A 22,259-nucleotide genomic window follows, 5' to 3' on the forward strand; every position below is an offset into this window, starting at 1 on the left:
CAGCAGAGCTGCTTTCCAGCAGGTCAACCCCAACCTGTCCTGGTGCACGTGGTTGTTCTTCTCCAGGTGCAGGACCTTATACTTGCTTTTCTTGAATTTCATGAGGTTCACCCCAGCCAAGCTCTCCAGCCTGTCCAGGTCTCACTGAATGGCAGCACAGCCTTCTGGGGTATCAGGCAGTCCTCCCAGCTTGGTATCATCAGCGAACTTGCTGAGGGTACACTCTGTCTCTTCGTCCAGGTCATTGATAAATATGATGAACAGGACTGGTCCCAGCACAGACCCTTGGGGAACACCGCTAGTTACAGGCCTCCAGACAGACTCTGCCCCCTTGATCATGACCCTCTGAGCTCTGCCATTCATCCACTCCTGAATCCACCTCCCTTGTCCACTCATCTAACCCACACTTTCTTCCTAAGCTCACCTATGAGGATGTTATGGGAGACAGGCCTTGCTGAAGTCGAGGTAAACAACATCCACTACCATCTCTTCCTCTACCCAGCCAGTCACACCATCGTAGAAGGCTATCAGGCTGGCCAAGCCTGATCTCCCCTTGGTGAATCCATGGTGACTACTTCTGACAACCTTCTTTGAAGAATCCAAAGTTAGCTCTCGTGAAGTCCGGGGTTGTAATCCTACTTGTTGCCCTGCTTCTACCACACAGGATCCTGAACTCCACCATCTCATGGTCACTGCAGCCAAGGCTACCGCCAGCCCTCACATCCTCAGCTAGACCTTCTTTGTTCGTTAGTATAAGGCCCACCAGCACATCTCGCCTCATTGGCTCTTCCACCACCTGTGTCAAAAAGTTATCCTCGATGCTCTGCAGGAACTTCCTGCAGACTGTGCATGCCTCACCATGTTGCTTTTCCAGCAAATATTAGGGTGGCTGAAGTCCCCCATGAGAACCAGGGCCTGCGATTGTGAGGCTACTTCCAGCTGTCTGCAGAAAGCCTTTTCGACTTCCTCTTCCTCATCAGGTGGCCTGTAGCAAATGCCCACAACAGTGTCACCCATATTTGCCTGCCCCTTCGTTTTTACCCACTTGTTTTATCTCGGCCCCTAGGGAGAGCTTGATACGTTCCAGTTGTTCCCTCACATAAAGAGCAAATCCCCCATCTCGCTTTGCTGGCCTGTGTTTTCAGAAAAGCCTGTAGCCATCCATGGCAGCATTCCAGTCATGTGAGCTATCCCACCATGTCTCTGAAACAGTAATCAGATTGTGGCTCTGCGACCACACACATGTCTTGTTCCTCCTGTTTATTCCCCATGCTGCATGTGTTGGTGTACAGGCATTTCAGAGAGGTGACTGAGCTTGCAGGTTTCCCTGGAGGGGTGCACGAGGATCGACTACAGCCATGCACACCCTTGAGGTCATTGGTCTTCTAATTGTCATCTCGTCAGACCACATGTCCCTTGGAGTTCAGCTTAGGATCTAGTCTTGCATGGCTGGTCTTGGTTCACCAAGGGTCACCAAGAAAAGAAACATGGCAGAGATTGGCAGGGCCCGTAAAGCTAAGCATTTGTCTGGAAGCATACCCAAAAGCACCTAGGCTCCAAGTTGAAAACAATCTGTAAGAGAATTAAAGAAACAAACCAAAACAAGGTTCTCCAGCCAAACTGCTCAAAGGATTTTCTTAAATTATCAGTGTTCCTCTTCCTTTAGCTCAAATACTGTGCTATAGCAAAACTGGCCTCTGTGTTCTACCAGGTCAAACTCCAAATCAAGGCTGAGAGTGGTATGCAAAAATTCCCAGGCAACTCAAACATTAAAATGCTGTGAAGTAGTCCATATCCTCACAGACGACTCCTTCCCAAAGCAGTATGCTCCAACACTCTTGAAAGCATGCACACTTTCCTCTGGACTCTATTTTTTGCCCATACAATGTTTAAAATGTTTCAGCTATTTAGTTATTCACAATAGCTGAGCCAAAGCAGGGTGGAAGAGACCTTGTGTGATATTTACATCTGAGCTAAAGACACTGAAAAATTACGCCAGACATCCTTAGACCTTCCAAACTAAGTGTATTCCAGGCCAAAGAGATAGAAAACTTCAAGATGCCTAAAGGCCAGACAACCTTCCAAGACTATACCCCACTCCTCCACATATATATTAACATTACTGCTAGCTGCATACACAAAGCTAGTGGCAATGTGCCAAGCCCCTTGGTGAACCTTCTCCACGAGAAGATCCCATCTTCAGCTTTGGCAGATCATGTTTCCACAGATACTTGCAGCACGTTACTTTTCTACATGAGGTCTTGGTAAGCAAGGCTTCTGAAAGAGCATTTTGCAACATATCCCAGCACAGAAGTGAGATCAGCAGGAAAGCAGTGGACAGCCAGTTTGTACAGTAATATTCTATACAGACTGCCTTTAATGGTGCCAGCAGCAAGTACCCATTTGGGTTGAGACATGGCACACAACAATTTTTGCAGAGATGCAGTTAGCAGGAGACCTGGCTGTCATTCCTATTCAAGCCAGCTCCCCAGAGGGGACCCCTCAGGCTGAGCTGCTGTTTATGAGTAACCTGTACTGGAATAAAAAAAATCATTTCTATAGTAGCAGACCTTGGAGAAGGCAGCGTAGGCAGGTGGTGATGGGGAATTGAGGGGTGAGATGAGAGTATTTGCAAGCAGTGCTTAGAACCACACATGTCTTGTACATCTGTCCTCAGGGAGCAAATATGACATTTTGGGACATTCTAGGCTTTCAACAATAGGTTCACCTATTTGAACTGGTCAGAGTACATTGATGGAAAGAACTGGGTTTGTCTAGGATACATGCTGCCTATGCCATTGCAGGCAAAGAAGGAAGGAAAAGAGGATATCCATGAAGAGAAGAGCAGCATAAGAAATTTTAGTTTTTATCCAGATAAGAACCACTGACAGATGACAGAAGAGGGATCAGAGCCAAGCAACCATCAGGCATGACTAAGCTGGCAACAGACAAAATGGTGGAAGGAGCACATGCAGGCTGGCACGGCCTACTAGTTTGGCCAGTTACCCCAGCCCACTGAACCAACCAGTATGCAGATTGGGTTGCTTGGCCTCAGAAGTGTTGGTATTTGACCAGGAATAGTGGCAAAATCAGGTCAAATGGAAGGAGAAAGGGAAAGAGCATACTGTCTTTCTAAACTAAAGGTTGATCCTATCTTGGCTGCTCTTTGTAACAACCAATTTTAAAAGTCAGGAACGATTTAAATAAATCTGTGCAAACACCATTTTCTTTTTAAGATATATATGTCATTGCTTAACAAATAATGTATGCATTTGTCTTTGGGAAGAAGCAAACTCTTATATGAGCTGTAGTCACTCTACATTACATATAACTTTAGGCTAATTATACTTTCATTGTCACACAAACTAGTTGTTCCTCTGTAAATGATATAAAACTGTCTTTCACTACCAGTCGTATTTTCATCTGATGTTCTTGCAGGGACATAGCCTCAGATTTCCATGCTAAGACTTCAGCTAAAAGGGGTAACATTCACCAATCTTCACCAATAGCATATATTTTCCTACGCCCTCCACTTCTCTGCCTTGAATCTATTGTAAATGATAGTTGGAGGATCCTGGGACATTTGTATCCTGAAACAATGTAATAAAATTTCTTCTTGCTTTTCAGGATATTAGGCACCTTTTGTTTCTTTTTAGAAGTATTATATTTTTATTATTAGGTTCCTGGCTATTTCATTAGTTTTATTGAGTAAGAGCTTCATATACATTATCAGTAAAGTTGACACCAACCACAGCAGTCTGTGCACTAAATATATGAGATTTTGGTTTTTCTCATTCTTTTTCCTCTATATTTGATGTAAGCATTCTCTTAACATTTATGTTCTCCTTGGTATTTTAACAGTTTAGTTGTTTTGTATTATAACTGACCTGGTCAGGCTTCTTCCATTTTCTTGCAATTTTATTATTTTAGTCTGTCAGGTATGTCACTCTACCCAAAGACTCAATGAACCATTGTTTTACTTTCACACATACACTACCAGTCTTTGGTTCAATTCTTATTAGCTCTTTTATGTCAAATACTGGATGTAGGTGTCAAGGTGTTGGCAGTGGAGGGATACAGAAGGGTCTTTGTGAGGAGAGGCCAGGGCTGCCCCATGCCAGACATAGCCAGTTCCAACCAACCCCCTGCAGGGCATGGCTGAGCCCCACAGCCAAGGTGGTGGTGCCTCAGGGAAAACAAAATTAAGAAAGGGAAAAAAATGCTGCACAGGCAGTGAGGAAGAAAGTGTGAGAAACAGCCCTGCAAGCATCAAGGTCAGCAAAGGTGGAGGGGAGGAGGTGCTCCAAGCACCGGAGCAGACATTCCCCTGCTGCTCAGGTAAAGGACCATGCCAGAGGAGATATTTCCCCCTGCAGCCTGTGGAAGACCCCACAGTGGAGCAGGTTTATCCTGAAGGACAACAGCCTGTGGAAGGACCTGTGCTGTAGCAGGGGCAAAGTATGAGGAGGAAGGAGCAGCAGAGAGCAGCTGTAATGGACTGACCACAACCACCATTCCCCATCCCCTGCATTGTTCAGGGGAGAGGAGAGGGAGGAGGTAGGGGAGTTGGATTTGAAGGAGTGAAGTTGAGCCTAGGAAAAAACAGGGTTTGGGGGAAGGTGTTCCAGCTTTTATCTTTGTTTCTCACCATTCTACTCTATTTTAACTGGCAATAAATGACATTAGTTTTCTCCAAGTCAAGTTGGTTTTGCCCATTGATGGTAACTGGTACATCATCTCCCTGCCTTCATCTTGACCCATAAGCTTTTTCCATCTTATTTTCTTTTCCTCTCCTGTTGAGGAGGGGGAATAAGAGAGCAGCTGGGTAAGGGTCTCGCAACCAGCCACGGTCCACCCACCACAAACACCTTGATTGCTTAACAGCTGCCAGCTTTGATTATACATAGGTAAGAGGAAACAGAGAGTCTATAAAGTTTGGCAGTCGTAACACTAACTCTTTCAGAAAATGAGAAAGTATCTTTTTCAAATAATTGTATATCCTAAAACTAATTTAACATGTGCTATCGCAGGTAAGATCATACACAGGGTTCCTGGGGTGATGACAAAAGACATTCCTGAAGCATTTTGGAACTGTAGACCCTACTCCCTGGCAGTCCTGCACTGCCTTTCTGGGGCTTCAAGAAACATTGGGATTTTTATACATACCAAGTAAAGTATTTCCATCAAAACTGATTCCTCTTTGGACTAAACAACAACAAATATTGACAAGGTGCAGCACAAAGCTTTTGGTTTGGTTTGGGATGGGACATGCACAGTCCCATCTTGGGGGAACTGACTGGTGGAGTATATGCTGATACAAAATAACACCAGTTCAGATGGAACAGGGAAGAAAACTGCATGAAAGGGCCATAACTCTCCATTCTACATTGTCTTTCACTTGCTGCTCTGAACCTGCCCTATGGCTTGGTACAGAAGGAGAGACACGATAAATCTTCTCTGGCTTGCCTCTCCTAAAGTGATGTTATCTCTTTTCTAGTGCAGGACTGTGACTAGGAACCCAAAGATAGTCCTTTGCACCGTACTAAGACCAGGAATAGTCTGCCACAGGCAGATCGGTGCCTTAACTTCTTCCATCTGCTTGTTTCCTCAAGGAAAGTATGCATAAATACAAATAATAGCAATGTTTTTTTGAGCCCTAGAGAAGTGTTGCTTGTAAAAGGAATGTCAGGCATTGGGCTCTACAATCAATTTCTCCTGAGGGTAGACATCATGACTGCACTACAATTAGGATTAAATGAAGCAATTATTTAGTTAACTATATTATATGAATAATATTAGTTTACAGAAGTCATGAAACTATCAGAGCTACAGATACAGTAATTACTACTTTTATACAGTAAATTATACTGCATGAGGAAATGTCTACACACAAAAATATTTTGCCTCATGTAGCTTTAGTATATATAAAATGTTTTGTTTCCCCTCATTGCTGTTATAGTAGAGTTGTCAAGGAGATTAGAAAGTTGTATGCTGTCATTGTGGAACACCCTACAAAGAAAGAAAACCACTGTTGAACTACTTTAAAAGCAAAAGCAGAGATCCAACAGCTCCTGGAAAGGATGAAGAGGTGCTGGGAAACCAATCACATCTGAAGCTATTTTGAATAAAACACACTACTGTTGATGCCAGATACTTGTGTATAGGCATACCTGTGTACAGGCATTCCTTCAAGCTGGCTTTAGGAGACTGTGTAAAAAAATAACTAGATCCTATCCCCTGGGAAAGGGTAAAATAAGGAAGAATCAGAGGCAAAAATAAGGCATAAGTGATATATTTGAGCAGAGAATTCTTCATTCCCAAATACTAGCTGGGGTACAGCTGAGAATGACTGAGAAATTAAAAGCTCTGAAAAGACATGAAGAGGATAAAAACACAAAGCCAGGTCCATACACAGCAGAAAGAAAAAAAAAGAAGTGAAGGTCAAGTGAAAAAAATACCAGTAATGCTTTGCAGTAAAAGATTCCTGAAGCAAAAGCTACCTTCAAGTGAGCAAGAAGAAAGTGTGAGCTAATGACACAAAAGACTGAAACATTTCATAGCTTTCATTGACCTTAAAGCCCACAAAAACAGACTGCAGAATAATTGAAAAATGGAACAAAGGGTTCTCATGACAGCTGTACAGAACTAGAATTTTTTAAAGAAACTAGTGATTCTTTGAGCTGTTTTGCACTTCATCAGAAGTTATTCCTGACAGCAGCAGGTATTAATTATTTGGTATGGATTCATTTTGGGTGATGAGAGCGCTGTATGTGGTAAGACTTGACTAACTCAGAAGAACAGGACTGAAATGAAGAAAACATTAGCTGTAAAATAGGAGTCTTCAAAAAACTTGTAAGGATGGAAGCTTTTATTGAATTATTCTAAAATTAGAAAGCTTGAAAAGACATCTTCAGCAATGCAATAATTTGGACCCAGGAATATGTGGAAAATACACAGATAATATATTCCTCCCTCATTCTGGAAAGTTTTATGCACTCTAAGAAACAGAGTGACTTACATACTGTTCTAAGAACTTCAAATACCAAGACAATCTTTAAAGCAGGTGGAAGTAATGCATGACAAAATAGAATCAGATCAAGAGAAAACAATTTTCCTTTTGAAAAAAATTAGCCTGTACAATTACAGAAGCACTGTAATGATTTCTGAGAAGAATGAAAATCTGGTGGTAGAAAGTTGTAAAAGGAGTTAAGAGAGGAGAAAAAAAAGGAAAACATCTATATTAGTCATTGTTACAGAGTTGGAGATGACTGAATGTGACAGTGGTGAAAAAGCATGTGCATAAGCAGATACTTCTGTAGTGCCAGTAGTCAGACATCTCCCGCACTTCTGCCTTCCACAAAGGTGCAGCACACCATAGATTTTAAGAATTTCTTTTCATTGGTAGAGTCACAGAGAAATTGAAAAGAATGTGTAAGTTAGATACATCATTCACATACTGTGGATCAAAGCTGGAAATGGAGAAAGTAAGAATCAGTTCAACCTCAAGATGCAACTCTGAGTCTTAGACACAATTTCTAAAATGTCTAGAAGAAGGACGCCTTGCAACTTGCATTTTCTTTATACTAGAAACTATTTCCATTTGGGTGCAAGCACAGAGGAGGTAGTAGTTCCTCCTAGAATGCTACTTCTCTTGATTGCTGCTTTCCTTCACCACTGGGGAACTGCTGGCTCTGAGACACATCTAGGAAATGGGGCTGGTCAAGGAAACAGATAAGAAAGGAAACACTAAGTTATGGCTCTGTCATAACTGCATTCCAATTTGTCCAATTCTTTCATTCTCCAAATCCCACAAATTATGACAAGTTTCAGTTACTTATTCATTAGTTAGTGAGGCATTCAAACACTGGAATCTGCATGCTTGGGAAGGGGGCTTACAATGCAGATTTCTCATTTTTGGAGTTTAGTGGACTCATATCAAGATCCTCCTTCCCTTCTCAACACCAGATGACCTTCCAGAATGTATGATCCTGCAGGCTGAGAAAATTAATCTCACGATAGTTGAAATAAATGGAGACATGCTGGGCTCATTGACTAGTTTCTTCTTCCAGTCCTGTTTCCAAACATTTTGATGGAAAAAAAAAGAAACTGTTTGTGTGTTAGCAGAAAGCTGAACAGTATCATGAGCCCCAAACATCACTGGAAAAGGACTAGCTCTGCTACATGACAGAGACATGACAAGTGAAAAAGTTTTGAGTTATTCTTCATTCTTAGCTGAAAAGATGCTTCAGTGTGGTCTGAGGTAGTGACAGTGCATGAGATGATAGAAATGACTGAGACAAGAATTGCTGGAGAAAATGTTTCTGAAACTCCCCATATTCTAATGTTCTTTCTCAGCTCTGGACAAGGCCAGGTCCACTGAAACTTAGCGCACATGATTTATAAAGCAATTCTTCCTCTAACTTCTAGAATGATTTATACCTCTGTACTAAAAAACATCTCAAACAAAAAAATTTCATGTTTCCTTTGCATTATTTGTCTATTCAGGCCTTAATTTCTCGCTAATATTAGATACTGTTTAAGCAAAAGCTGGATGAGCACTCCCGTATCAGAAGACAATAGTCCCTGTGACAAAACAGGTATTGCAAATATCTTTTTGACATATCTCTCTACTATATGCTTCTGAACAGATCCTAATAAGAAAACCACTATCACTCCAAAATATAGTGCTCTACACCTCTTTCAGTATATTTTTGTACAAAAGTAGGCAACAAATTCGCAAGTGGTAAGAAGCTTTCAAGGAAAAAAAAAAACCAAAACCAAAACAAAAAACCAACGAAACACAAAAAATCAAACAAAAAGCAACTTTGTAAGTCAAAGTAGCCATGCAGGACAAAGTGACAGGATTTCTTGCATCATGTGCAAAGTGTAAAAATGTTACATCCAAACCTGTTTCTTCTTCAACTTTTTAAACTACTAAGCCTCTTCACCTCAGTCTTTCTCTGCAACACAATCAGTATTAGAAAAAAAATTCTTGCCATTTTTTGATGGGCCTCACTGACTGACAATGTTGGTTTTTTCCCTGAGGATGAGAGTTGCATTCTCTGGAACAAATGAATCTCAAGAAGCGTGATGAAACTCTTGTGGGGTTGAAACCTTGGTAAGTCCACAAACAGATTAAAATGAATTGTTGGAATATGTTTTCTCTGCTCTGGTTTTTTTTTTTTTCACCTATTTAATACCATTTATTATTTACTGAGCAACATCATCCCGACCTTAGAGGGACAAACTCAGTCTGTGATGAAAGTCTAGAATACAACTTGAAGGTGTTTTCCAAAGGGTAAAATGACAACACAGGTATTCAGGTTACCTTGGCCACAGTGTTAGCAATGTATATGGAGGCCCCTTTCAACCATGTTCTGAAAAATTGAGAACCAGAATTTTAGCTGGGGTTTGTTGGGGTTTTTTTGTACTCTCACAAAATGAACTGTAATCTGACTTTACAGTGATTTAGGTATGGTAATACAGAGTTTAACATTCCAAAGTTGAAGCATTGTAGGTCTTTAAAACATAACCAGCTCAATCTCCTATTGGTTTTCACTGTAAAGTTTTGAAGTCTTAATGACAACTGTGTTAAATCCACATTATGAAAATTCATGGAGATTTTATTAGAAGCAGGTACAAGTTGGTGAAAAAAATGAGGGATTTTGAAAGAAAGTCAAGTTATGTTGGTAGACTTAGTCTGCAATTTTAGAAACTGGATTAGAGTTGCACAAAGAGGGAAGAACTCTCCTTCAGGCTTGTTTGTGCATGATACACAAATCTGACACTCAAAATTCTATTTATAAACCCTCCATCTAAACTGAGGACTTGAATATAACAGCAGAGCAATCACTTCTTCTAGGCTTTCCTTGTGTGCTGGTTTTGGCTGAGAAGGGGTTAATTCTCCTCACTGTGGGGGTCGGCTACCTTTCCAGCTTCCCGCGCTCTGCCGCGTGGCGGGGGGGGGCTGGGAGGGGCAGGGCCATGGTGGGGGCGGCTGACCCCGACTGGCCAATGGCAGGTTCATTCCGTACCATGTGACACCATGACCAGTATATTGAGGTGGGGGCAGCTGCAGCGGCAGCGCGGAGGCGGCGCGGGCAGTTTGTTCCGGCGGTTCGTTCCCCCTCTCCCCTCCCTTCCCCCCCCCCCCCCCCCCCTCTCCCCGGGGCTTTGCGCCTCTCGTTGTTCTCCTTTACATTGTATTTCTACTGTTGTTTTCTTTTAATTTTAATTATTAAACTGTTCTTATCCCAACCCACGAGCGTTACCCTTCTGATTCTCTCCCCCATCTACCGGTGGGGAGTGAGCGAGCGGCTGTGTGGGGCTGAGCTGCCGCTAAACCACGACAGTCTTTTTGGCGCCCAACGTGGGGCTCAAGGGTTGGAGATAATAACAGCTGCTGGTCACAGCACCATGTTGTCCTTTTTGCAGTTGGTGTTACAGATTGGTGTTGATTTGTTGAGTCTGCTGTGTTCTGCTGTGATTAGTAATGTTTTGCCTACAAGATTTGTTATACAAACACTCGTTTTCAGCTTTATCTGGTATTTGGGGTTTTTGCTGAAACCGTTACTGTACTTCGGATACCGCCTTGTTGAGGCAATTAGCAACTATACCTCCTCCTCTGAGAGATTTTATATGGAGGAAATACAGAATAATACCTTTGCAACTTTGTTCTATGATGTCTGTGCCTTTGTTACAACAACGTCTTTGTATCTTGAACATCCTTGGGTGGTTAAGGTGCACTTATTGTTAGTTTTTGGGCAGGTTGTTTTGGTTTTGACTAAGCAACTTAAGAATATCACCCAGAAATCTGCCCCGAGGCTTGACAGTTACGAGTGGCAGGGCATGTGGGATAGCATGGGCAAATACCTAGGGCAGTGGGCACCCCCAGTGTTTTGGAGTTTCACCCCGAACAAGTGCAGAATCCTAAAAAACTAGTAGAATATTTGGAGAAAGTATGTTGTTACGCTGGGAACTCCAGAGAGACACAGATAACTGCAACATGCTGGGGCCTGGCCCATGCGTACCGAGCCCTGCTCAACAGCATTCAATGCCCCCAGGGGGAAGAGAATGTCTCTGGATTGAAATGCAAAGTGACTGGCGCTGTAGACAATCCAGCCCTGACGACAGGCGCTGCAGCCACTCAAACCCCCACAACAAGTACCGGAGCTAGCTCAGAAAATAAACCCGTACCAGTATCTGTTGCCCCCATACACAAGACAAAATATTGGAAGCGGACCTCAACTCGTTTAGAACGGGATGATGAAGCACCAGGGCCATCGCGGGGAGAGGAGGGAGAAGTAATAAATGAAATAGAGACCACCCGATCCCTGTCCTTAAGCGAGTTGCGAGATATGCGAAAAGATTATAGCCGTCGTTCAGGTGAGCACATTGTCACCTGGCTGCTCCGATGCTGGGATAATGGGGCCAGTAGCCTGGAACTAGAGGGAAAAGAAGCCAAACAATTGGGATCCCTTTCTGGGGAAGGGGGCGTTGACAAAGCAATAGGAAAAAAGCCACAAGCCCTCAGCCTCTGGAGGCGACTCCTGTCTGGAGTGAAGGAAAGGTATCCCTTTAAAGAAGATGTTACATATCGCCCAGGAAAATGGACAACTATGGAGAAAGGCATCCAGTATCTAAGGGAATTAGCTGTGTTTGAGGTGATTTATGGTGACCTGGACGATCAACGGTCATCCAAAGATCCAGATGAAGCCGAGCGCACACGACCCATGTGGCGGAAGTTTGTACGGAGCGCACCATCTTTGCATGCAAACTCATTGGCAGTGATGTCCTGGAAAGATGACGAGACACCAACGGTGGCAGAGGTGATAGATAGACTTGGAGATTACGACACAAATATCTCTTCCTCGCTTGTCTCTGCTGTGGAGAAACTATCCCAAGAGGTCCAGCAACTCAAAGAAGATCTGTCCTACTCCCCACCTCGACAGAGCAGTGTCTCAGCTGTTAGGAATAAGCGTCCTTTGGCTCAAAGAAGGGGATACACACCACGGGCCACCCTATGGTTCTACCTGCGTGACCACGGAGAGGACATGATGAGGTGGGATGGCAAGCCTACCTCGACCCTACAGGCACGAGTGCATGAACTGCAAGGAAGAACAGTCACTCAGGGAGGCTCTTCCAGGAAAGCTGCTGCTCCAATTTCCAGTGAACGAGTCCCCAGACAGAGGAGTAGAAGCGCAGATTTTATTTCTAAGTGTAATAGAGGGACTCCTGATTCACATTTGCAGGAAGTGAGTTGTGACTGCCATGATCAGGACTAGAGGGGCCCTGCCTCCAGCCGGGTGGAGGAAAGGGATAACCGGGCTTACTGGACTGTGTGGATCCGATGGCCTGGCACGTCCGACCCACAGGAGTATAAAGCTTTAGTGGACACCGGCGCACAGTGCACCTTAATGCCATCAAACTATATAGGGGCAGAACCCATCAGCATTGCTGGAGTGACAGGGGGATCCCAAGAGCTAACTGTATTGGAGGCCGAAGTGAGCCTAACTGGCAATGAGTGGCAGAAGCACCCCATTGTGACTGGCCCAGAGGCTCTGTGCATCCTTGGCATAGACTACCTCAGGAAAGGGTATTTCAAGGACCCAAAAGGTTACAAGTGGGCTTTTGGTGTAGCTGCCTTGGAGACGGAGGAAACTGAACAGCTGTCTACCTTGCCCGGTCTCTCAAAGGACCCTTCTGTGGTGGGGTTGCTGAAGGTCAAAGAACAACAGGTGCCAATCGCCACCACAACAGTGCACCGGCGGCAATATCGCACCAACAGAGACTCTCTGATCCCCATCCATAAACTCATTCACCAACTGAGGAGCCAAGGAGTCATCAGTAAGACCCACTCACCCTTTAACAGTCCCATATGGCCAGTCCGGAAGTCTAATGGAGAGTGGAGACTAACAGTAGACTATCGTGGCCTGAATGAAGTCACTCCACCGTTGAGTGCTGCTGTGCCAGACATGCTAGAACTTCAATACGAACTGGAGTCAAAGGCGGCCAAGTGGTATGCCACAATTGATATTGCTAATGCATTCTTCTCAATCCCTCTGGCAGCAGAGTGCAGGCCACAGTTTGCTTTCACATGGAGGGGCGTCCAGTATACCTGGAATCGACTGCCCCAGGGGTGGAAACACAGTCCTACCATTTGCCATGGACTGATTCAGACTGTAATGGAACAGGGAGAAGCTCCAGAACACCTTCAGTACATTGATGACATCATTGTGTGGGGCAGCACAGCGGAAGAAGTTTTTGAGAAAGGAGAGAAAATAGTCCAAATCCTTCTGAAAGCTGGTTTTGCCATAAAACAAAGTAAGGTGAAGGGACCTGCACGAGAAATCCAGTTCTTAGGAATCAAATGGCAAGATGGTCATCATCATATTCCAATGGATGTGATCAACAAAATAGCAGCCATGTCTCCACCAACTAGCAAAAAGGAAACACAAGCTTTCTTGGGCGTTGTGGGTTTTTGGAGAATGCATATTCCAAATTACAGTCTGATCGTAAGCCCTCTCTATCAAGTGACCCGGAAAAAGAATGATTTCAAATGGGGCCCTGAGCAACGACAAGCCTTTGAACAGATTAAACGAGAAATAGTCCATGCAGTAGCTCTTGGGCCAGTCCGGGCAGGACAAGATGTAAAAAATGTGCTCTACACTGCAGCCGGGGAGAATGGCCCTACCTGGAGCCTCTGGCAGAAAGCACCAGGGGAGACCCGGGGTCGACCCCTAGGGTTTTGGAGTCGGAGATACAGAGGGTCCGAAGCCCGCTATACTCCAACTGAAAAAGAGATATTGGCAGCATATGAAGGGGTTCGAGCTGCTTCAGAAGTGGTTGGTACTGAAGCACAGTTGCTCCTGGCACCCCGACTGCCAGTGCTGGGCTGGATGTTCAAAGGAAACATCCCCTCTACACACCATGCAACTGATGCTACGTGGAGTAAATGGGTTGCACTGATCACCCAGCGGGCTCGAGTAGGAAACCCCAGTCGCCCAGGAATCTTGGAAGTGATTATGGACTGGCCAGAAGGCAAAGATTTTGGATTATCACCAGAGGAGGAGGTGACACGTGCTGAAGAAGCCCCACTGTATAACCAACTGCCAGAAAATGAGAAGCAATACGCCCTGTTCACTGATGGGTCCTGTCGCCTTGTGGGAAAGCACCGGAGATGGAAGGCTGCTGTATGGAGTCCTACACGACAAGTAGCAGAAACTGCTGAAGGAGAAGGTGAATCGAGCCAGTTTGCAGAGGTAAAGGCCATCCAGCTGGGCTTAGACATCGCTGAACGGGAAAAGTGGCCAGTGCTCTATCTCTATACTGACTCCTGGATGGTGGCAAATGCCCTGTGGGGCTGGCTGCAGCAATGGAAGCAAAGCAACTGGCAGCGCAGAGGCAAACCCATCTGGGCTGCCGCACTGTGGCAAGATATTGCTGCCCGGGTAGAGAACCTGGTTGTAAAGGTACGTCATGTGGATGCTCACGTCCCCAAGAGTCGGGCCACTGAAGAACATCAGAACAACCAGCAGGTAGATCAGGCTGCCAAGATTGAAGTGGCTGAGGTGGATCTGGACTGGCAGCATAAGGGTGAACTATTTCTAGCTCGGTGGGCCCATGACACCTCAGGCCATCAAGGGAGAGATGCGACATACAGGTGGGCTCGTGATCGAGGGGTGGACTTGACCATGGATATTATTGCACAGGTTATCCACGAATGTGACACATGCGCTGCAGTCAAGCAAGCGAAGCGGGTAAAGCCTCTGTGGTATGGGGGGCGATGGCTGAAATATAAATATGGGGAGGCCTGGCAAATTGACTATATCACACTCCCACAGACCCGCCAAGGCAAGCGCCATGTGCTTACAATGGTAGAAACAACGACTGGCTGGCTGGAAACATATCCTGTCCCCCACGCCACTGCCCGGAACACTATCCTGGGTCTTGAGGAACAAGTCCTGTGGCGACATGGCACCCCAGAGAGAACTGAGTCAGACAACGGGACTCATTTCCGAAATAGCCTCATAGACACCTGGGCCAAAGAGCATGGCACTGAGTGGGTGTATCACATCCCCTATCACGCACCAGCCTCTGGGAAAATTGAACGGTACAATGGACTGTTAAAAACTACACTGAGAGCAATGGGGGGTGGAACATTTAAACACTGGGATACACATTTAGCAAAAGCCACGTGGTTAGTCAACACGAGGGGATCTGCCAACCGAGCTGGCCCTGCCCAGTCAGAATCCTTACGTACTGTGGAAGGGGATGGAGTCCCTGTAGTGCACACAAAAAGTATGCTGGGCAAAACAGTCTGGGTTCTTCCTGCCTCCGGCAAAGGCAAACCCATTCGTGGGATTGCTTTTGCTCGAGGACCTGGGTGCACTTGGTGGGTGATGCGGGAGGATGGAGAAATCCGATGTGTGCCTCAAGGGGATTTGATTTTGGGTGAAAACAGTCAATGAACTGCATGGCACAATGTGAACTGCTATATAATACTGTGTGTCACCTCTGTGTTGTACCAATGATATCAGAGTACGAGCCTCCCAACCCATGGAAGATCAACTATGAAACAAGCCGTGCAGCAGTGATGGAACGATGACTGACTCGGTATGCAGCAACCCAACGCCACACACCATCTCTCCCACCCGGAAAGACTGATACAACAGATGGAGCCCAGAGTCATGGACTGGGTGAACTCAATGGACATTTTAATGGACATTTTACAGGGAAGGTCCATGAACTAAGGGAATGATGTCTGTGTATTATGTTAAAGGATGGGAAGGGGAGGGGTGGTGGTTGGTATGGTTGTATTGCATCATGTGGGACCTGGGCATGGTGTAAATGGTATGGAATAAGGGGTGGAGAATGTGCTGGTTTTGGCTGAGAAGGGGTTAATTCTCCTCACTGTGGGGGTCGGCTACCTTTCCAGCTTCCCGCGCTCTGCCGCGTGGCGGGGGGGGCTGGGAGGGGCAGGGCCATGGTGGGGACGGCTGACCCCGACTGGCCAATGGCAGGTTCATTCCATACCATGTGACACCATGACCAATATATTGAGGTGGGGGCAGTTGCAGCGGCAGCGCGGAGGCGGCGCGGTGTCGGGTCGGCGGGCGGCGCGCGGCTGCGGCGCGGGCAGTTTGTTCCGGCGGTTCGTTCCCCCTCTCCCCTCCCTTCCCCCCCCCCCCCCCCCCCCCCCCCGGGGCTTTGCGCCTCTCGTTGTTCTCCTTTACATTGCATTTCTACTGTTGTTTTCTTTTAATTTTAATTATTAAACTGTTCTTATCCCAACCCACGAGCGTTACCCTTCTGATTCTCTCCCCCATCTACCGGTGGGGAGTGAGCGAGCGACTGTGTGGGGCTGAGCTGCCGCTAAACCACGACACCTTGGCAATAAGTTTGACACAAATATGCTTGCACAGAAGGTAAACCCTCTCCTTCCAAGCTTTACAGAGAGTATATTAACATCTTCAAAGTAATCACACACTCTGAAATGATATAATCTATCTCAGAATGAAAAACAATGTTATGAGCACTATTACCTCTTACATCATTTGTGGTAAGGCTGAAGCTGTTCCTGAAGTATTACATACATATGTTTTCCTATTTCGTTTAATTTTTGAAAGTACCTAATATCAACAGGCCCTGAATTACTTGGTCTCATAGCTGATCTTGCTGAGAGCGGGAAGTTGGTCTAGAAAATTCCAGAGGGGCCTTCCAACATGAACTATTGTATGATTCTATAACATTAAAATGTGAAAATTTTGTGAAGATTGTGTGAAAACAATGAGATTAAAAAACATAATCAAATAAGAATATACGCATTGCCCAAAATAAAACTGTTCTCTCAAAAATATGTCTCAGTACAATTGTAAAGGAAAGCCTACTACCATAAGCCCATCCTCATGAAGTACACTTAGAGTTAGTAACATCCCCTTTGAAAGCTAATCTAAGTGATATTTTTCCTGCAAGAAAGCAAAGTACTGGAAGATACATCATAGTTTGTTATTATCTTATGACATATTCCAGAGTTCAAATACTTTACTGAGAAAAGTCACCTAGTTTCAACTTCAGCAGTGCTATAGCATCTGTTAAAGGCAGCTGCTGTGGTGAACGTCACCATTATCCCCACCAATACAGAGAAATTGACCTGGAGACACACAGGATGCCCCATCTACCTGTGTAATACATGCAAAGACAACTTCCTCCATTCCATATCAAGAAGTACATGATGAGACTGAACGGAGATGATACAGCCTTCATAGGGCTAGCACACCGCTTACAGGGATCAAGTTATACTCGTAGGACTGATAGAACTAGAAGCAGCAATGAATGAACACCTGTACTCAACTGTCACCAAAAGAGTACATGGCAAACTAGCTTTTTAGAAGAAGCAGCTATTATGGTAACCATGCAGCATCTCCAAGTACTTGAGGTGACAAGGCCTACCTGTATTATGTTGTAATTACCTCTCTCAACTTATGGAAGAAAAATTTAGGAAAATCTAGGTAAACTCCTGCCTAGGCAATACAAAGAAGATAGGAGAAGGTGCTTGTTTGTTGTCTAGATACCTGCTAGGGAGGTAACTTCTTGCACAGCATCTACTCTAGCTCAACAACTCAGTACTGAAGCTTGTTAGTAAGCAGCCCTTACTTCCAACATACTTTTCATTAGAGAGAGGCATCATTCTATTCTGTTCTCTTTAGAAAGGTCTGTTGTGGCCATTAAAAAAGATTTATCCAAAATAATTTTGAAAGAATTAGGAAGTGAAACTTGGTGGAAGGCTTCCATTTCATAAAAAAATCTTTCAGATTTATTTCCATACAGCACAGAAACATCTTAATGTCTGGAGAAAATAAAATTTCAAATGCTCGCCAAATGAAAATGTGTTTTCTCAAAACCTCAAAGGTGGTATCTACTCAATATAGTAAATATATATATATATATATAGTAAATATATATATATACACATTTTAAAATATAGGAACCCTCTAATATGTCAACATCTCCAAAACAAAGTGAGAAAGATAAAATAACTAAGGTACTATCCACCTGAAGAACTCACCAAAATGAACATATGAATTCTGTTTTGATTAAACCACATTTTCCAGCAGTAATTTTTCAGTTAATACTCCTGAGTAGAGCTGAGCCTCTTACAGAGGCAGGACAAACAAACATTCCAAAATGGAGAACTGGACGAAAGATTTACCAGCCAACTGTCTGAATCCTGATTACCATTTGAATCCTTGTTTTTATCTCCTTTGATGATAAAATTAAATCTTTATGACTATGCCTATGAAGTTTGGTGGGGACAGAGGGGAGGAAAGAAAACGAGGCATCAGTTTTGTCAACCTGGGGACACAGTGATTAGTAAAAGTTACTAATAATAGCAGGGGGAAAAAAGGAAAAGGGAGAATTTTGGAGAAAAGTGGTTGCTATCAATGTCGTCTCTGCTTGGGACAGAGAATCAGATCCACCCCTGTAGGCCTGTAGCCCTATTTTAGATGCTGTCCTCTTGGTTCACTGAGCTTGGCGAATTTCAGTTTACTACCAGAGGTTACAGGTTCCTCACAACATGAAGCAGATGTCTCAGAAACTGCATGAAATACTAAATATTTGTCTGCAGCAGTTACTCTTGCTGAAACTTCACAGAGGAAACAGCAGAGAAATAATTTTTCATTTCTGTTGAGGCTTTACTTGCAGGAAGCATAGATTTATCCCAGGCAGATTTTTATGTAAGTGTCCTTCCATTTCATAACCATGACACAGGCACCTGTGTTAGCCTGTCAGAGAACTGTCATTTAACAGACCCTCATTACCTTTCCTATCACTTCATCAGGTTTTAATGAGCTTGATTTAACTTTGAAATGAGCCCTGTGATGAGCAGAAGGCTTGGTCTGGAGATTGCCAGTCCCTTCTCATCTAAATGGTTCCACAGTTCAATGAAGAAAAGTTCTCCATAGAGTCTTAGGGCCAATATACTCCATTATTCTCTTCATAGGATGTTTGGAGGAGATGGTGATCAAGCTACCCTCACAACAATAAGAAAATCTGAATCTGTTAGATTAATGTTTATCTGTATTTCATGGAACTTCACAGTTAAACAGATCGTCAAACAACTTTTTCTTTTATATAAAATGTAATTAAATGGTCTCTATCATGAATCTGAATTTCTAATGTCCTGTAACAAAACAGTTAATACTGTGCATGCACTCATTAAAATAAAAGGTTTTCAAAACATTTGTTAATATTTGTAAAAATAAATTATTCTAAAAATGAATCTTAAGACAGCTATGAAAATAACCACAGACACAGATGCAAAAAAGTCTGCACTCACAGTTCTATTGCCTTGTTCCACATGATAACATATCCAGAAAGAATGAAGGACTCGATATTTACAATGTGTGTATTTCCCCTCTCTGTTCCAACATAAAGCCATTTGCTCTGGAAAGGTAGATGGCAGAAAGTAATCCTGAAAAGTAAAAACAAAAGAAGTGACTGAATATTGTATCAACAAAATATTTTTAACACTTTTACAGATTAAATAATTGTTCTTTCCATTTTATAACTTGAGAAAAGCCTGCCCAACAGGGGCAGTGTTATGAAGAATGTGCAGATTTTAGGGGTCATCTCCAGAAAAATCATAAAACAGAACATGGAACAAAGCAAGGCCATGCTGCCTGCCTATATTAAGGGCAGGAAAAAAGAGCCGTATCACTTGAGCACTGAACTAAGTCATGTTATCTCCATGAGTATGTAAATTGCACTATGATAGTATCCAAGACTCTCAGGTCAGGTCAGGCTTTCTTATTTCCTTTCTTACAATAAGCAATTTTTCCAGTTCAATGAACAGAAGTTAATGGCAGGATTAATGTTTTGTACAACAGAAGCATAACACCATCATTCACACAAGAAAACATTCACTTTACTGGCTATCTGGGAGCATAGGACACTAGATAAGAGTATTACCAAGTACAGTTAAGTATTCTATCATAGACACACTGAATACTATTTACAGGGTGATGAACCAGTGCTGTATTAGCTTGGAAAGATGTCATGACAGTTAATCATGATAATATATAAAAGTTTTCACAGGTGATGAATGATTAGATTCAGGTTTCTTTGATATTATAGTTATTACATAGATACTACATACGTTCAAGCAAAACTAAATCTATAAGAAAAAAAACCATCTGCTGCTAAAATATAGTGGAACCCATGCTACCTACAGAGACTGAAACTTAATCTTGTCTTATGGTATAGCATCAGAAATTTTGTCAAAACCCAGGTATTTTACTTGGTATGCCATACATTATTATATTTATCATTCAGCTCCACGTCAGGCTATTTCTAGCTTTTATATATAAACTTAACAGTTACGCAATAATTTTTATCCTTAACACCTTCCTCTCCCACAAACATATAAACTATTTAAGAACATACATATTTCAATTTTTTATTCTTATGGTACAAAAATCTTTCTGAAGTAATTATAAAGGAGTGAGAGGGGTGCTGGCTATTGTCCAGCAATTTGGCCCTCTCAGTCATGTATTCCTCTGAGCAGAACATTTGCCGCCCTTTGAACTAAAGGAATTATTTAATATTTATACAAATTTCACATATTGTCTGTAATTGTTCCCTGTAAGATACTCTAAACAAACAAAAAGATTCCAAACAGATTCTACACAGTATTTGGATAGTTCTGCAGTTTTCCAAGTATCTAATCATGTGTCAGAACATTAATGTTGAATGCATTCAAGTGAGCAAAATTTTTTTTGGCCTTATTTATCACACTGGATTGAACACCGTTGAAATATGCAATCTTCACATTCTAATTTATGGGGAAAATTATCACTGAATCATGAATCCAGAATAAGCCTTACCCTCCACAGAAATCTTGCTTTGTTGATTCAAGTGAGACTTAAGTATTATATAGTCTATCCATCTGTATGAGGTTAAATTTTACCATTAGTTGTCTAATTTTGGCAATAATTCCAGTGCCTTTAGTGGAAAGAGAACCAAGCTTTTCAAGAGAATTGCTTTGAGAATGGGAATTACAGTTTAGTATGCATAACTGAGAACTCCTTCCAGCAGCAACTCAGTACTTATATTGTGGGTTCAGTCAGATCAACAAATATGTGAGAGAAAAAATTGCAGAGGCGTGTATGCCACCTGCATATTCCTCATGAATTAATTCCAGGAGTTAAAGATGTTAGCTTCATTGTTTTGTTCACAACAGATGCAAAGAACAATTTGCCCTTTTCACTTTGTAGTTTTACAAATGTGAAGATGGTTTTCACATTTTACCTGATCCTTCTCCTTACACTAAACAACTCAATTTCTTTTGCTTCAGACACACCATTTATGATGATAATCAGAGAATCACAGAATCACAGGTTGGAAGGGACCTCAGGGATCATCTAGTCCAACCTTTCCGGAAAGAGCACAGTTGAGGCAAGATGGCCCAGCACCCTGTCCAGACGACTCTTAAAGGTGTCCAATGTGGCCGAGTCAACCACTTCCCTGGGGAGACTATCTCAATGGCTGACTGTCCTCACTACGAAAAATTTTCCTCTGGTGTCCAATCGGAATCTCCCCAAAAGCAACTTGTGTCCATTGCCCCTTGTCCTCTCCATGTGACTCCGTGTAAAAAGGGAGTCTCCATCTTCTTTGTAGCTATCCCTTAAGTACTGGTACATGATGATGAGATCCCCTCTAAGCCTCCTTTTCTCAAGGCTGAACAAACCCAGCTCTCCCAGACTGTCCTCCTATGGCAGGCTTCCCAGTCCTTTGATTGTCTTGGTGGCCCTTCTCTGGACCCCTTCCAGCCTGTCCACAGCCTTTTTGTACAGAGGGGGCCAGAACTGTACACAGTACTCCAGGTCTGGCCTGAAAAGCACTGAGTAGAGTGGGATGATGACTTCTTTATGTCTGCTGCTGATGCCCTTTTTGATGCAACCCAGCATCCTGTCAGCCTTCTTGGCCACAGCAGCACACTGTTCGCTCATGTTGAGCTTCCTGTCCACCAGGACCCCCGGGTCCCTTTCCACAGAGCTGCTCTCCAGCCAGGTGGATCCCAGCCTGTGCTGCACTCCCGGATTATGTTTTCCCAGGTTCATGACCTTACAGTTCTCCTTGTTGAACTTCATAAGGTTCTTGTTGGCCCACTCTTCCAGCCTATCCAGATCTTCCTGCAGAGTGGCTCTCCCTTCTGGAGTGTCTACTTCCCCACTCCATTTGGTGTCATCTGCAAACTT

At 43.5% G+C, this 22,259-nt stretch overlaps 1 protein-coding gene across 2 annotated transcripts in view; it reads right to left on the reverse strand.

Annotated features, from left to right (window-relative positions):
* Positions 1-22,259, reverse strand: part of STXBP5L (syntaxin binding protein 5L) — a 210,132-nt gene that overhangs the window by 100,362 nt on the left and 87,511 nt on the right. For both annotated transcript variants that reach the window (XM_064465600.1, XM_064465593.1), the window contains exon 5: positions 19,340-19,474. In XM_064465600.1, coding sequence (XP_064321670.1) covers positions 19,340-19,474 — 135 coding nt within the window. The remainder of the gene's footprint in view (positions 1-19,339; positions 19,475-22,259) is intronic.

Source organism: Phalacrocorax carbo, chromosome 1 (genome assembly GCF_963921805.1).
Source record: "Phalacrocorax carbo chromosome 1, bPhaCar2.1, whole genome shotgun sequence".
In the NCBI taxonomy this organism is placed as follows: Eukaryota; Metazoa; Chordata; class Aves; order Suliformes; family Phalacrocoracidae; genus Phalacrocorax; species Phalacrocorax carbo.